At 42.2% G+C, this 13,924-nt stretch overlaps 1 protein-coding gene across 2 annotated transcripts; it reads right to left on the bottom strand.

Annotated features, from left to right (window-relative positions):
- Window positions 1–6,308: 6,308 nt before the first annotated feature.
- Window positions 6,309–13,702, bottom strand: Fgg (fibrinogen gamma chain). Of its 2 annotated transcripts, XM_021158254.1 has the most exons (10): window positions 13,450–13,702; window positions 13,246–13,290; window positions 12,886–13,069; window positions 12,702–12,795; window positions 11,232–11,362; window positions 10,846–10,979; window positions 9,901–10,085; window positions 8,394–8,671; window positions 7,075–7,244; window positions 6,309–6,531 (listed from the first exon to the last, which is right to left on the bottom strand). In XM_021158254.1, the coding sequence occupies exons 1-10, from the start codon at window positions 13,522–13,524 to the stop codon at window positions 6,517–6,519; spliced, it is 1,311 nt and encodes a 436-aa protein (XP_021013913.1). In that variant the 5' UTR covers window positions 13,525–13,702; the 3' UTR covers window positions 6,309–6,516. The 2 variants fall into 2 exon arrangements, with proteins under 2 accessions (XP_021013913.1, XP_021013911.1); XM_021158252.2 differs by lacking the exon at window positions 6,309–6,531 and having other exon boundaries at window positions 6,741–7,244.
- Between the last annotated feature and the right edge of the window lie 222 nt (window positions 13,703–13,924).

Raw genomic sequence — 13,924 nt, 5'->3', positions numbered from 1 at the left:
TTCCTGCATTAACCTTCCTAAATGGGAAACTATGGGTTTACAGATTTGCATCATTGATGAATATTCATTCATATCCTCTCACACACACTCCACTCAGACTACTGTCAATGGTCTCTTACACTTTCAATAAACTCCCCACTGAGTAGTTATGAGTACAGTGTGTGTGTGTGTGTGTGTGTGTGTGTGTGTGTGTGTGTGTGTACTACACGGGGTTGGAGGGGATATGCAAAAATGGAGCCTCTGAGTTTTTTGTTTAACTGCATTATTAATGAAATATTTAGCTATAATATGCTTTCTTCAGAATTACCACTCTTTTACGCCTGATATGTATGAAAGCATAAATACAACCACCTAGCGGGAGAGATGGCCCAGTGATTAAAAGCACTCATTGGTTGCTCCTCCAGAGGACCTGGGTTTGATTCCAAGCATTCCCATGGTGGTTCACATGAGTTTTAAACTCTAGTCCCCTAAGATCTGATGCCCTCTTAAGGCCTCCATGAACACTGAATTCATGCAAAACATCATATACATAAAAATAAAGATAAAAAGTACAGCCACCCATCTGAACATTGGTGTATTTATTCAGACAACATGGCTCCATTCTTAGCGCTTATCCTAAGTGTCTACTTGTCAGCACAGTCTTCTGCTAGTTTCACCGGGATAAAAATGAACACAGAAAGTCTACCCGCTGTGAACATGTTCCATTGAAATTTGGAGAATTGATATCTACAAGGCACTTAGCATTTTTCAAGCAAGGAATTACATGAGAGAGCAATGTGGCTAGTTGCCAAGGTCCATCGAGTTCTGCTTGTTCAATGGTACTGGGGACAGCTTAGCATACTCAAAATACAAGTCCTACTGTGAAAATATGGCCCCGGTCAGGGATCCAGTTTTAAAGGCCACTTGACTTGGATTCACCACTGTAAAAATGATGTATTTAGATAAATATTTAGCAGCTGCAACAAAAGCACTGAGAAAAACAACAGAGAGAGGAATGCATATGGAAGGACATTTTCTAAAATTCCTGGCCAGGGCACAAAAATAGATTCCTCTAAATTAAAAACAAAAGTCTAAAGACTGAAGAGCAAAAGTGAAGAAGCAAGCGTGCTGCCCTATGGCATCCATGCCATCCGCAGGTCTGGTGGCTCACACAGGTAGGGTGGAGGCGGGAAGAGTTGGTTATCCTTGGCCACATAGTAAGTTTGAAGCCAGCCTAGGATACATGAGTATCATATGCAAATGACTCAGAAAATTTAATGCTTTAAATTCATACTTCCAGACTATCAGATTCAAAGCTATGCAGGATTATTCGTCTTCCCAGCAAGAATCAACTCAATTTTTGTTGTCATTGTTGGAACAATTTTCTACATTCTCTCATGTCATGTGACCCTCACCACAGCTTTGCAATGTAAAGAAAACAAACATGAAGAAAAATAGTTCCAGTCCAAAGTCTCCCCAATGTTAGCTCCCTTCTTTTTTTCTTGTAACAGTTTAACTATGTGTCCTGATCATTCCCAGAGTGGAATCTGCCCTGCCATGTTTATTTAAGGAGAGTCAATACCCAGACTGATGAGGAGTCCCCTCCACTTGCCAGTAAGAGAAAATCTAGTGTTGACCTGCTGGGTAGGAGCCAGTGCCATAGACCTGGTGTCTAGCTTTGAGAGACACAACTGTGACCCAATTAGATTTGAGTGAGTGCCATAAGCCTGAACTTAACTCGCCCTCTGCCTTTGGTGTTTCCCAATGAAACTTAGGTGAGCAAGTTTCACCCTGTGCCAGCAGCCTTCCCAGAAGGCTGTCCTGATCGCTCCGATGGGTGGGTGGGTCCATGACATTCTACAGCAATCCAATCATAGGTGCAGTACCATTGAACCAAAGCTCATGGTAAAAAGCCAGTAAGTATTTATCTGTATTTGGCCTGTTTTCTGCCCTTCTTAAAGGAAATAGCAATCAACAGGCCTCTGCTGTATAGACCATGCTGGAGAGTGATTACAAGCTGTGCTCGTTCTGTGGGATAGACTAATTCAGTGTCAGTGCCCACCCCAAAAGAATCTGCAGAACTTTGCCTTCCTCCAAATCAAGATCATGAAGGCTATGTTCTCAGATCATACTGTGGCATTTATATACTCAATTAAATTTAAACTATTTGAAAAATTATGTTTGGAAATAAATAACATCCACGTTATAACTCTTAGACACAAAGAGGGAAATTATAAAGATTTCAAATTGGAGAAGAGTCTTCAAACAATGATAAAGTTACTGGAAAAGCTTGAGCTCTTTTAGAATGGGTGAGGCCCTGGGCTGAATGATTACACCACTAAATAGAAAAGGGGAAGAGAAAGGGCAGGGGGAGGAAAGGGAAAGTATCAGAAATGAAAATCTCAGAGACTCTCAAACTGTTTGTGATGAAGAACCATTTCTTATTAAAGTTCTACTCAGTTATAGATGTCTTATAAAATACAGTGAAATAAATTACTAGATAAGTAAAATTAAAAACAAAACTACACAAAACAGTTGGGTGTGGTGGCACATGCCTTACATCCCAGCACTCGGTGGGCAGAGGCAGGTGGATCTCTGAGTTTGAGGCCAGCCTGGTCTATGATGTGAGTTTCAGGACAGCCAGCGCAACACAGAGTAACCCTGTCTGTAACAAACAAATAGCAAACGAAACACAAAAACCAACCAACCAACCAACCAAGCAACCAAACAAACAAGCCACATAAAACACAGGCCCCAATTTTTGTTAGATTCAAAATACAAAATGTTTCACTTCAATATATCTCAGCTAAACAAACATGATATAGACAGAAGTTTTAAAATGGTAGTCTTCAATTTTTGCATTTAATACAGACTAGTAACAGATAAGCTGAGGCCCAGTCTCTTCAGTACCACTGATTTATAGAAAATTTTCATTGTTAACTTAAAACAATATACACATATAATTTATGACAAGCAGAAAAGCAAATAATGTATCATTTGTTAAACTTACTATAACGACTGCTCATTAAGAGGAAGGTGGAAAAGGGAATCTGAATAAGTAAGAATCAGTAATTCTAGAGATGGACCCAGCATAGACCAAATGGAATGGTGTGCTTGGGATGCAAGTGTCTTCAGCTTCTGCCTCACACAGTGTGAGAGTATGTTTTAGAAAGAGGGGAATGAAGTGGAGTCCTCTCACTCAGTGCTCCTCATTACTTCAACTATCTTACTATCTTTACCCTTGTCACTTCACTCTCCTCTATTTTTAAATCCTTGGCTCTTCTGTTTCTCTCCTCTTTCTGTCTCTGTCTGTCTGTCTATCTGTCTGTCTCTGTCTGTGCCTTTCTGTCTGTCTGTGTCTTTCCATCTGTCTCTGTCTGTCTATCATCTGTTTCTGTCTGTCTGTCTGTCTTCTTGTCTCTTTCTGTCTGTCATCTGCTTCTGTCTGTCTGTCTGTCTGTCTGTCTTCTTGTTTCTGTCTTTCTGTCATCTGTTTCTGTCTGTCTGTCTGTCTTCTTGTCTCTGTCTGTCTGTCTTCCTGTCTTTGTCTTTCATATAAGGCCATATAAGTGAGGGTAATGTTCATGTGCTGTGGTGTATGTATGGCAATCACAGGACAACCTCTGGTTCTCATCCTCACTTCCCACATTATTTGAGACAGAATCTCATACTCCAGGCTGCCTGGGCAGTGAGCATCCTGAGATTCTTCTTTCTGTGCCTTTCACCTCATCATAGCCCTACAGATATGTCCTAATAAACTCTCTCTCTCTCTCTCTCTCTCTCTCTCTCTCTCTCTCCCCCCCCCCCGCTCCATTCCTTCTTCCCTTGAGATACTGTTCTGTCTTATAGCCTAGTCTGGTCTTGAACTCATGATCTGTTTGTATTAGACCCATCGCCCCAAGTGCTAAGATTATAAATATGGGTCACCACACCTGGCTAGTTATAACTTTTCAGTTCACATGCACAGTCCTGAAACTGCCCATAAATTACAGTCACATTAAGGGACTGGCAAATGGTACAGCATCTCAGAGGTATATTCAAAACTCTCCCATTTGGTCAATAAGTCACTATTCTTGCCCGTGAATGCAAGACATCTTCCTTACAGTTGTATGACTTGAGGTCATGAAACTAGAACTTCTTTTGGTGGGTGGGGTGCTGGGGAATGAGCCCAGGTTGTCATACAGGCTACTGAGAGTTCCATCACTGTCCTGTATGTAGTCTACTTTCCTTTTTGGAAGCTTCCCGCTGTAGCTAAGGGGTGGAACCTTGGGTGCACAATTGGCATTTAGCCTTTCTATTTTGAAGCTTTCCAGTGTCCAGCACAATAAATGAGACAGCAGAGCAATAACTGCCAGTGATTCTGAGCCAGCGAGGGAACCGGCACATCTGTAGAGGGTCCCAAGCTCTGAGCTCCTCTTCAAAAGCTTTGTTGATTTATCGAGAAAAGTGTTTAATCTTGTCTATTACTTACAGAGACGTGGTCTAACTGTATCTAGAAGTATTTCTTATGCCTTATTTCTGAAGCTGTAACTTTCAAGATTTACCTGTAGAAGTTAATAACCAAACAAGTATACATTGGAAGTTGACCCACTTTTTGTAACTCAATGGGTTTCAAAATGAATGATAAAATGAATATGAACTCATTTTAGTGAGTCAAGCATTGCAGTGATGTCTCTACAGAAATTTTTATTTTTAAATGAGGGGTCATAAGAATCAGGAAATGAGGGAGTTTGAAAAGAAATTGTGGAAAGTAAGACATTCCAAACTAAAACTGATCTTTTATTTTTTATTTTTATTTTATTTTACTTCCCAACCACAGTTCCCTTTCCCCCCTCCTTTCAACCCCTCCCCCCCACTTCCTGTCCTCTACCCCATCCACACCTCCTCCTTTCCTTGTTAGAAAAGGGCTGGCCTGGTGGCTATCAACCAGTCATGGCATAACAAGTTGTATGTGGTAAGACTAGACACCTCCTTTCTATTACAGCTGGACCCAAGGTCAGGCAACTAGACAGAGGCAGCTGCTGCTCCCACTGTTAGGTGTCCCGCCTGAAGACCGAGATATACAACTGTAACATATGTGCAGAGGGCCTAGGTCAGTCCCATGTAGGCTCCCTGGTTCATGGTTCAGTCTCTGTGAGCCCCTATGAGTCAAGGTTAGTTGATTCTGTAAGTTTTCTTGTGTCCTTGACCCCTTTGGCCCCTACAATCCTTCCTTCCCCTCTTCAGCAGGACACTTGTTCAACTATGCTCATCGTAGCTTTTTATTCATAATAGCCAGAAACTGGAAACAACCCAGATGTCTCTCAACCCAAGAATGGATTTCTTTTTTAAAAAGTGGTACATCCACACAACGGATTATTACCTAGCTATTAAACACAATGATATCAAAATTTGCTGGAAAATGGATGGAACTAGAAAAGATCATCCTGAGTGTGGTAGAAAGACAACATAGTATATATTCACTTATACATGGATATTAGCCAGGCAGTGGTGGCGCACGTCTTTAATTCCAGCACTTGGAGGCAGAGGCAGGTGGATTTCTGAGTTTGAGGCCAGCCTGGTCGACAGAGTGAGCTCCAAGACAGCCAGGGCTATACAGGGCTATATATACACCCCCAAACAAAACAAAACAAAACAAAACAAAACAAAACAAAACAAAACCAAAAAAAAAAAACCAGAAAACAAAAAACCCCAAACAAGACAAAAAAAAAAAAACCCAAAAAACAAATAAGTGGATATTAGCCATAAAGAAGAGGATCTTTTCTTAATACAGTGAATCAGGTACTCAGCACAATAACTCGACTCAAGTTTTTCCAGCCTTAGCTGATCCCTAAAAGTATGTGCTAGCTGAGTCAAGGCCCCGAGATCTCAATAACCCCCACCTAGAACAAGTAATTGGTTGTTTCTGCTCACCTCCTGGCTCACCCGTGAGATGAACAGATTGTCCCTCAGTTCCCTGCTCTAAATAACAGCTCTGTGTGATATACTGGCTACAGGGGCTTGGAGCTGAAGGTTCCTCTCAAAGAATCTCCCAATAGCTTACTCTAGCAGTGTGTATTTAGTCTATGATGTGCCTTGGGTATATGCTTGGGGCTCTGTGACTTGTGTTTATGTTCTTATAGCGAACATTAGCTTGCTGCATCCCATCACCCTGAGCTGCTGCATTCTGAGAGTTTCATAGCCCTTGGATGGTAAGAGCCATGTCTTTTCTTTCCCTCCAGCTCCCCTTGGCTTGGATACTATGTAGCCATAACATGTGAACTCCACAACTAACAGTAATTGAGGAAAAGCAATGCTTTTCCAAGGGTTTTCAAAAAAGCCACGGAATGTCTCATCTTAGGAAACGAAATGTTTATTGCAATGCATGTAGATAAATTATCGCCAGCATAAAACTGCTAATGGAGTTTGCACCATGGATCCCATTAACTCTGAAAATGAAGTGAGGTCCTGAAAGTCCATTGTCCCATAGGAAAAATAGTATAGTTCTCTGCTTGGATAAAGTCCTTTAAAAAAGCAAATCAGCTTTTGAAATGTTCTTTAAACGTCTCCAGCCTATGAATATATAATAAAACAAAAGATATATTAAAAATATAACTTGTTTTATTTTTTTAAAGAGAATTAAATATTAATGATGTAGAAGTAAAATAACATGAGAAAAATATACAGGTCAAGTTCTAAAATTTTCTCCTATTTTATTAGTATATACTAAAAATACTCAAGAAATAATAAAAAAAACCCAAAACAATAATTACAGCTGATTATACAGTAAACAAAGAGCAGTAGTTTTACTTTTAATGTTTAGAGGAAAGGTCAAACAAAATGTCTCTTCAAATAAACAATACTTAATAACTTTGATTCAAGTAATTTAGAAATATGGTTCAAATAGATTTTAATTTCCATTTAAGGCTAGGTATCATGTTAAGAAAGACAAAAATTAATAAATAGAGTATAAAGATGTAGAAGAAAAATTGAGGAAATCATTGGAACTCTGTACAGGCCAATAGGAGTTAATAGTTAATTTTTTATATCTATTTTAAAAACTTCCAGGCAGATGATTGATCAGTATTCAATTTCAACTTCATGTTCCACGCTGACCTGTTTGGATCCCCCCATGTGATGCTGCTGTCCTTCTCCGATGGAGAGTCTGTTGAAGGGAATTATCTTCATGGTGGTTTCCTTCATAGAATACCAGCGGCTTTTCCAGGTCGCCCAAATAATGCCGTCGTCAAAACCATTAGTAGTAGATGATTTTGAGTAAGTACCACCTGCAAGGAGCCAGAGGCACATGCATGGGTCATTTTTTCCTTTATGTTTCCTTAGCTCGTTAGAGTTCAATTCGAATTACCGTGAAGTCTACAGCACTTCCTCCTAATTGAAAACATCCCTAGAGATTGATTCTAAAAGCCAATAAGCAATTTTGATGATCATGTCAATACTTAAAATTTATCCATTTTTTTTGTCAGGGCTGGAACACCTCTCTGTCTGTCTCTGTCTGTCATCTCTGTCTCTGTCTCTGTCTCTCTCTGTCTCTCTGTCTCTCTGTCTCTCTGTCTCTCTGTCTGTCTGTCTCTCTCTCTCTCTGCCCACCCCCCTTAGAGCATATGAATTTGTGGTAGGAGTCACAGATTCCTGATCAGGTTGTCTGACAGTGCATGACAACATAATTGTCTGGCTAGTGGAAGATGCTATCAAGGGCTTTAGAGAGTTTCTCTAGAAAGTCATTCACCATGAAGTTTCTCATCAATAGATGGGGCCACATTCCAAAACTTCTTAAAAGATCCTTTAGTATCCCTGGAGTCTCTCCATACAGAACTGCTAGGTGGTGAGTGAAATCAGTGTTCTAAACTCCTTCAGCCTTACAGAAACCATCACCCCCACCATGCTAAAACAAGCATCTGCAATATCCAGGCTAGACCCTTCACCCGGGGTTCCGTGACTTTTCACTCTTATTACTAAGTTTGTGCCTCTCACGTCATTTCTTCTGACATCTATCCACTGCCCACTGCTGTGTCTGACATACAGTTCACAGACAGCTGAGCCAGGGTAATGTATCCATCCACAAGCACGGGCATGGTAATGCTAGTTCATCTACATTATATACATAGTAGGTCCAAAAGAGACACCATGGCCCCAAATTCCAGCTCAGATAATAAGAATTTCAGTGCAATATCAAAACACTGCTGCTTCCTGGGAGTTGGGGGACCTATAGAGGTGACCACTGTAGGCAAAAAGCTTACTATTATTAAAGATAATGCCAATTGGATAATGAGTGGTATCCAATTCTGATTTCAAATGAAGAGTGATAAAATAAAAGACTTACTGTGCTTATTATAATGTTTCATCTCTCTGCTTCTGTCTGTTACCTTCTATAAAACACCTGTTACATAAATACTCATAACTGAAGAAAAAAGTACCTTGGTGATAAACTCCATTGAGGTGGCCGGCGTGACATTTGTTCATCCACCAGCCAGATCCATCCTGTTCCGCACAGTTGCCTTCAAACTTATCGTTGTCGTTGTCCCAGGTACTGAACTGCATGCCGTTGTGCGATGTGAAAAACTTGTCACTGGGGTCATCACCGAAATCGTAGCCGTCGAAGGCATCCCCGGCATCTCCACCAATGAAGTAGGCATAGGTCAGGCGGTATTTGTCAGACTCAGGACCCACCCTGAACATGGCATAGTCTGCAGTGCTGTGGGGATGGAAGGGAGGATCTCAAGTCACAAGGCCCAAAGAGACGAATGGAAAGACATTTTCTGCAGCTCTAGGCAATGCCAGTGTGCACAGTCCAGAGCTCAGCCCCGCCACCCAGGATGCATCTAAAAGTCTTCAGCAAATGCCAGAAAAACTAAAAGCCACTTCCTGGATTTTTAGTTTCAGAATCTTGAGATCAAATGGAAACATATGGGAAAATCAAATTCTTTCAGCTTTCATTTAACCTTGGTTAGCACTGCACACACATTATCATAGGTCACGGTAATTATCTACAATGAGTGAACCCCGTGCTCCAAATTGGAAGGAGAGGGGTTTCAATATCCACCCATACCACTTAAAGGGTAGGGGCAGGAAAGGGTTTTCTTTTCCAAAGCAATGGTGTGCCGGCAAAAAAGAGGCTTTCTGGAATACCACAGAAGCCATGAATCCCATGTGATGCATGAAATGGGGGCCTCAGGAGCCAGAGAGACCTCCGCTGGGAAAATCAGTAAAGGAACTATAGTTTTGCAGAGCAGAGAGAAAAATGGTCCTTTGTGACTAGAGATTTCCAGAAAATATTTAATCTCTTTCCCAATACCTCATCCTTGGGAAATGGTGGATGCTCACCCAGGAAAAGGCTGCTGTTGTCTGTGATAGGTTGGAGGTTAAAAATCAAGTTTAAAAAATGTGTTTGGAAGCAGAGCATGTTTCAGTATTTCCTATTTAATAAGAAGGCTGTGTAATTTTTTTCCCACTTACATTAGGTGTTTAAAACCCAAACTCCAGATCATCGCTCTGCCTGGCAGGGCTGCAGATTCCCCGCAGGAGTCAGTTAATTATAAGGCAGTCCATGATTTGACAGAATGAGCAGTCATTACCTGAGTGGGAAATCTGAATGCTTGGATTTGACTGAATTTAATTTCATGCTCAATTTCTGACTCATATTGAACAACGCCCCATAGCCACCGCAGAATGCTTTCGAGGTGTGTAAATTGCACGTGTGAATGCCCCAGCACCCACGTCCACCTTGGGGGAGACCTGGCCTAGCTTTCTCTTTGGATTGTCTGAAAACCAAATGTTAGGAGAGAGCCTGGATAGGCTCTGAGCATTTGTCAGGTTGTCTGCCATTGGTTCACCCCCAGCTGCAAAGCTGATAATATATTAGTAGCTGATAAATGTGGTAGCTGATAGCTAGGACAAAAAGTTACAGTCCCTTCTGTACCGTACCTGGTTCTGCCATTCCAGTCTTTGAGCTGTATTCTCAGTGCATATGGGATTGTGGACTGCATGCTTATCAAATGAATCTTCTCATTTCCCAGCCAAAACTCTGTGGTGCCAGTAGGCGACAGGTGTCCAAATCCTTCTTTATACTGAATCCAGTTCTTCTTGAAATCCAAACTGCCATCAATCCTCTAGTTGCACAACAGAATGGGCAAGAGGACAGGAAATATGATTGGTGCTTATAAAAAAACAACATCCAATGTGTGACAACATCCAAAGTGTGGAGGATAGGATTCGGCCAATCGCCAGCTAACTGAGCTCCTCTAAGCTGCCTCCATCTCACCGGCTATCAAATGGAATGCTGATGCTCTGAGAAACACACACACACACACACAGAGGTAGGGGTATTTTTATTGTTGTTTTTAGTTTTGTTTTAGTTGTAAGTTTTTTAAAGACACATGGAGGTCTTCAGAACTCACAAGCTTGCATGCTGAAAAGGCCAATTTTGCAGTGGGTACCAGGCAGGTAGATGCCCCAAAAAGCTTTGTCATGAGCTGCCCTACTGTATCCTCGGAGAGCCTGTGGGTTATTGTTAATGGCCAGCCTTAGCTCTTGATCTGAGGAAAGAGGCTTCTGCCATGCTGTGTCACTAAAGGAATAGGTTTATGTGACCATATAATGTGTAACAACAGAGCCAGCACAGTATTGCATCAGAGCACAGCAAAATCAGGCTGCTGGATTCAAATCCTGCCTGTTACTCATTACTTAGGTGGTCTCATGCCTCAGAGTCTCCTCTGTGAGTTAAGGTGAGACTAATCCTCATCTCAAAGAGCCCACGGGGAGAGCTGTGTTCACAGGGTGCTTAGAGAAGCCTCTGGAGTGACGTGGGTCAGTAAACAAACAAACAAACAAACAAACAAACAAACAACATATGCAGACAGAGGCTATTACCTTCTGCAATACGGTCCAACCATTTCCAGATCCGTCGATTTCACAGTACACTAAGAACTGCTGCTTAGCTTTCAAAGGCCGAATGAAGTAAAGTCCACTTTCTTTGGCACCCTTGTTGGCAATTTCCTGACAATCTGATGAAGAAATCGCAAATAAAACCGCTGCAGAGGCAGGGCATTAACGTGTTGACAGCCTCCCTAGCTGGCCATCAGCATCCCTTCCAAATTATTGATGAATACCCAAGGAGCCTCTGGGTAGTCGGAACCCTAAGATCTAACTAAGGTCAGGTGCTTTCCAAGACTGCTATGCACTGCAAGGTGTACAATTGCTTTTATTTTGGCCATTTTCTTGGATGACCGTGATCCCAGGATTAACTTCGTCTGTACCTTTTCCAGTTGTGTCATGGATTTGCACAGAGTCCTTGCAAGGCTCCTGGCACTGGGCTTCAAGCTGGGCTACCTTCTGTTTCAGGTTTGTGATCTTCTGGTTATTTGAATTATAGATTTCCTGTAAATATCTAGAAACAGAGCAATGCAGTAAGAGCGGATAAGCATTCCTTTCGGAAGGACATGGCTTTATTCTTCCCTGTTAGAAAGGCTGCTTTATTTTCTGGAGAACTCCTTTGTGATAAATTACTTCTTTCTTGGGAAATTGTAAAATTAAATTGATGCTTTGGGGTAAAGAATTGAACGGGGCAGGCCGACGGTCTCAACTTTGAACAAAGTCCCTGTCAATAAACAAAGGTCACTGCAGGTGGCTTTGCTGACTCTTGCCTTCTCTGTAAGGGGAGTTAGGTAATTGAGAGGCAGGTCTGGTTAAGGAGAATCAGCAGTAGCTGCTCATGTGCGCCATTTGGGAATTTTTACTTGTCCTATAACGCACATGGGAAAAGTACCTGGGACATTGCTATACATGACAGGGCAGATACTTTCCCTTTCTGGTTCCATATTTCTAGAAAAAAAAAAAAACAAACCCAGAGAAAGTGAGAATTCTGCCTTGGTCATTCTTCACATGGTTGCTTATAAATACTGACAACGACACGACAGATAAGCCTGAACAATGCACAGACCACCAGGTCTGCTTTTGAAGTAAAGCAGTGGGACACATCATTGGAGCACCTTGTTTCTCTGTTTTAGATATTTTCTCACAAGAGTTTTCTTATACTTTAGTGATGAGCAAAAGCAATGGAAATAAGAATGCTAACTGCAGCAGCAATACGCACTGCCTTCTGACTGCAGAAGGAGGAGAGGCACGTTGGAGATCACTTCCCCTGCTACCGTCTGGCTGGGTTTCCAATGGTGCTGGGAGTCCAGTTTGGGGGAGAATTGGGAAAGGAGTTAAAACTATACCTGCGATGCCATGCCCAGAGTCCCTGGGAAGCTAGACGTGAGGACAGGGGACAAGGAGTAATTGCAGGCCCATGACCTATGATCAAGTGGCTCCAAGACACTTCCCTTCTACTTCACTTTTGACAAGATTTTCTATAGCAGTCAAGACCCTTCTTCTGTCTGTTCTCTGATTTACTAATGTTGACTTGGTGACATGTTTGTGAAGAGGATTTCCACACCTCAATTCCCATGTATTTGATTTTATATTGTAAGGGGGCTGGGGGACATTCAAGTAAATAGAGCCAGAATGGCATTCAAAGGCATCTACAATAACCTTTCTCCAATGCGATTATTATTTTAAAATTACAGGCCAGTGCAACTCATTTTTCACTAAAGAACTCCCATCTCCACTGGGAGATTTGATACTATAAATGAAAACTAAATTCCAAGGTCACTTTCTATGAAACGTGGAACTTTAAGGAAAAGCTCCGGGTGCCTTGGGGAGCACATGAAAACCCAGACACGTACCGAATGCTTGTCTCATGGGTTAACAGCAGCGCTTCGTATTTCACAATTTCTTCTACCATCTTCTTAGACTTCTGAGTGGCACTGTCTATCATACCTGTAACAGGGTCAGAGACAGGAAAATCCCTTAAGCAAATAGTACAACCGAAAGCAGAGGAGGTGACTCCTCGGTGGGGTTTCCTCTCACCTGGCTTTGGGGGCTGGTCTGGGTTGTAGTAAACCTGAATTGCTTTGATCAGTTCTTTGGCTTCTGTGGTTCTGTTTTCAGCTCGGAGTAAGATGTCTTCCAGTGTTCGGAGATCAGTGTCCACGTCGGTTTGGTAAGAAGACAGGAAGTCTGCAATGCCACAGGTGGTTGGGCAGAAACTACCCTGCAAGTCAATTTAAGGAAGCAAATAAACACCTTAGGAGAGAAGTCTTAGATACGATACATAAATATTAAACCATTCCCCAAAAGCTTAAGCTGTCAACTGATAAATGAAAGTACTACCCTGTTTTCCCACCCTTCTCTAGTTCCAGGATAGGGGGTGACACAGAAATTACTTACGAATCTCTCATCTAGGATGCAACAGTTATCTCTGGTAGCCACGTACTGTTGGAGAAAAACAAAGATATTTTGCTACTGGTCCCAATCCTCTCTCTCTCTCTCTCTCTCTCTCTCTCTCTCTCTCTCTCTCTCTCATTCTCTCTCTCTCTTCCTTTTTAAAAACGTTTTAATAATAAAACAGTATGGCTTCGGAAGGACACTTACTGCCAGGCCCGTTGGAGAGAACAGTAAAAGCAGGCAGCAAAGAATGAAACTCCTGGGCTGCAAAGACCAACTCATGGTGTCTGGGTGACCAGGTGCTCCCAGCCCTTTACAGCCAGCACTGTGACCTCTTGGGTTCTCCTTGGTCCTTTATGTGAGCTCTCAGTCTGGGCGGGACTAAGAGTGGCTGGAACTGGTCACGGGGCCTCTTTACCAGAAATGTGAGCTCTTTCTGCTCATTCTGGCTCTCAGTCCTGCTCTGAGGGATTCCCAGATTTTGCGCACAGGTTTAAGCTCCTCCCTTTAGGGTCAGCCCAGCCTGTCTCCTCAGACCCACAGGTATCTGCAAAAGCCAGGAAAACAGTGGGGGCTGCTCTGAGGGCTGACAGAGGCTGAGTGTTGCAACTACTTCCAGGACACCACCTCCAGGAGAACAAACACAGGGTTCTGACCTCCCGCAACAAACCAAGCTTATCCA

The sequence above is a fragment of the Mus caroli genome, chromosome 3 (assembly GCF_900094665.2).
Source record: "Mus caroli chromosome 3, CAROLI_EIJ_v1.1, whole genome shotgun sequence".
NCBI classification, from domain to species: Eukaryota; Metazoa; Chordata; class Mammalia; order Rodentia; family Muridae; genus Mus; species Mus caroli.
This window is presented reverse-complemented; position numbering and strand designations above follow the sequence as displayed.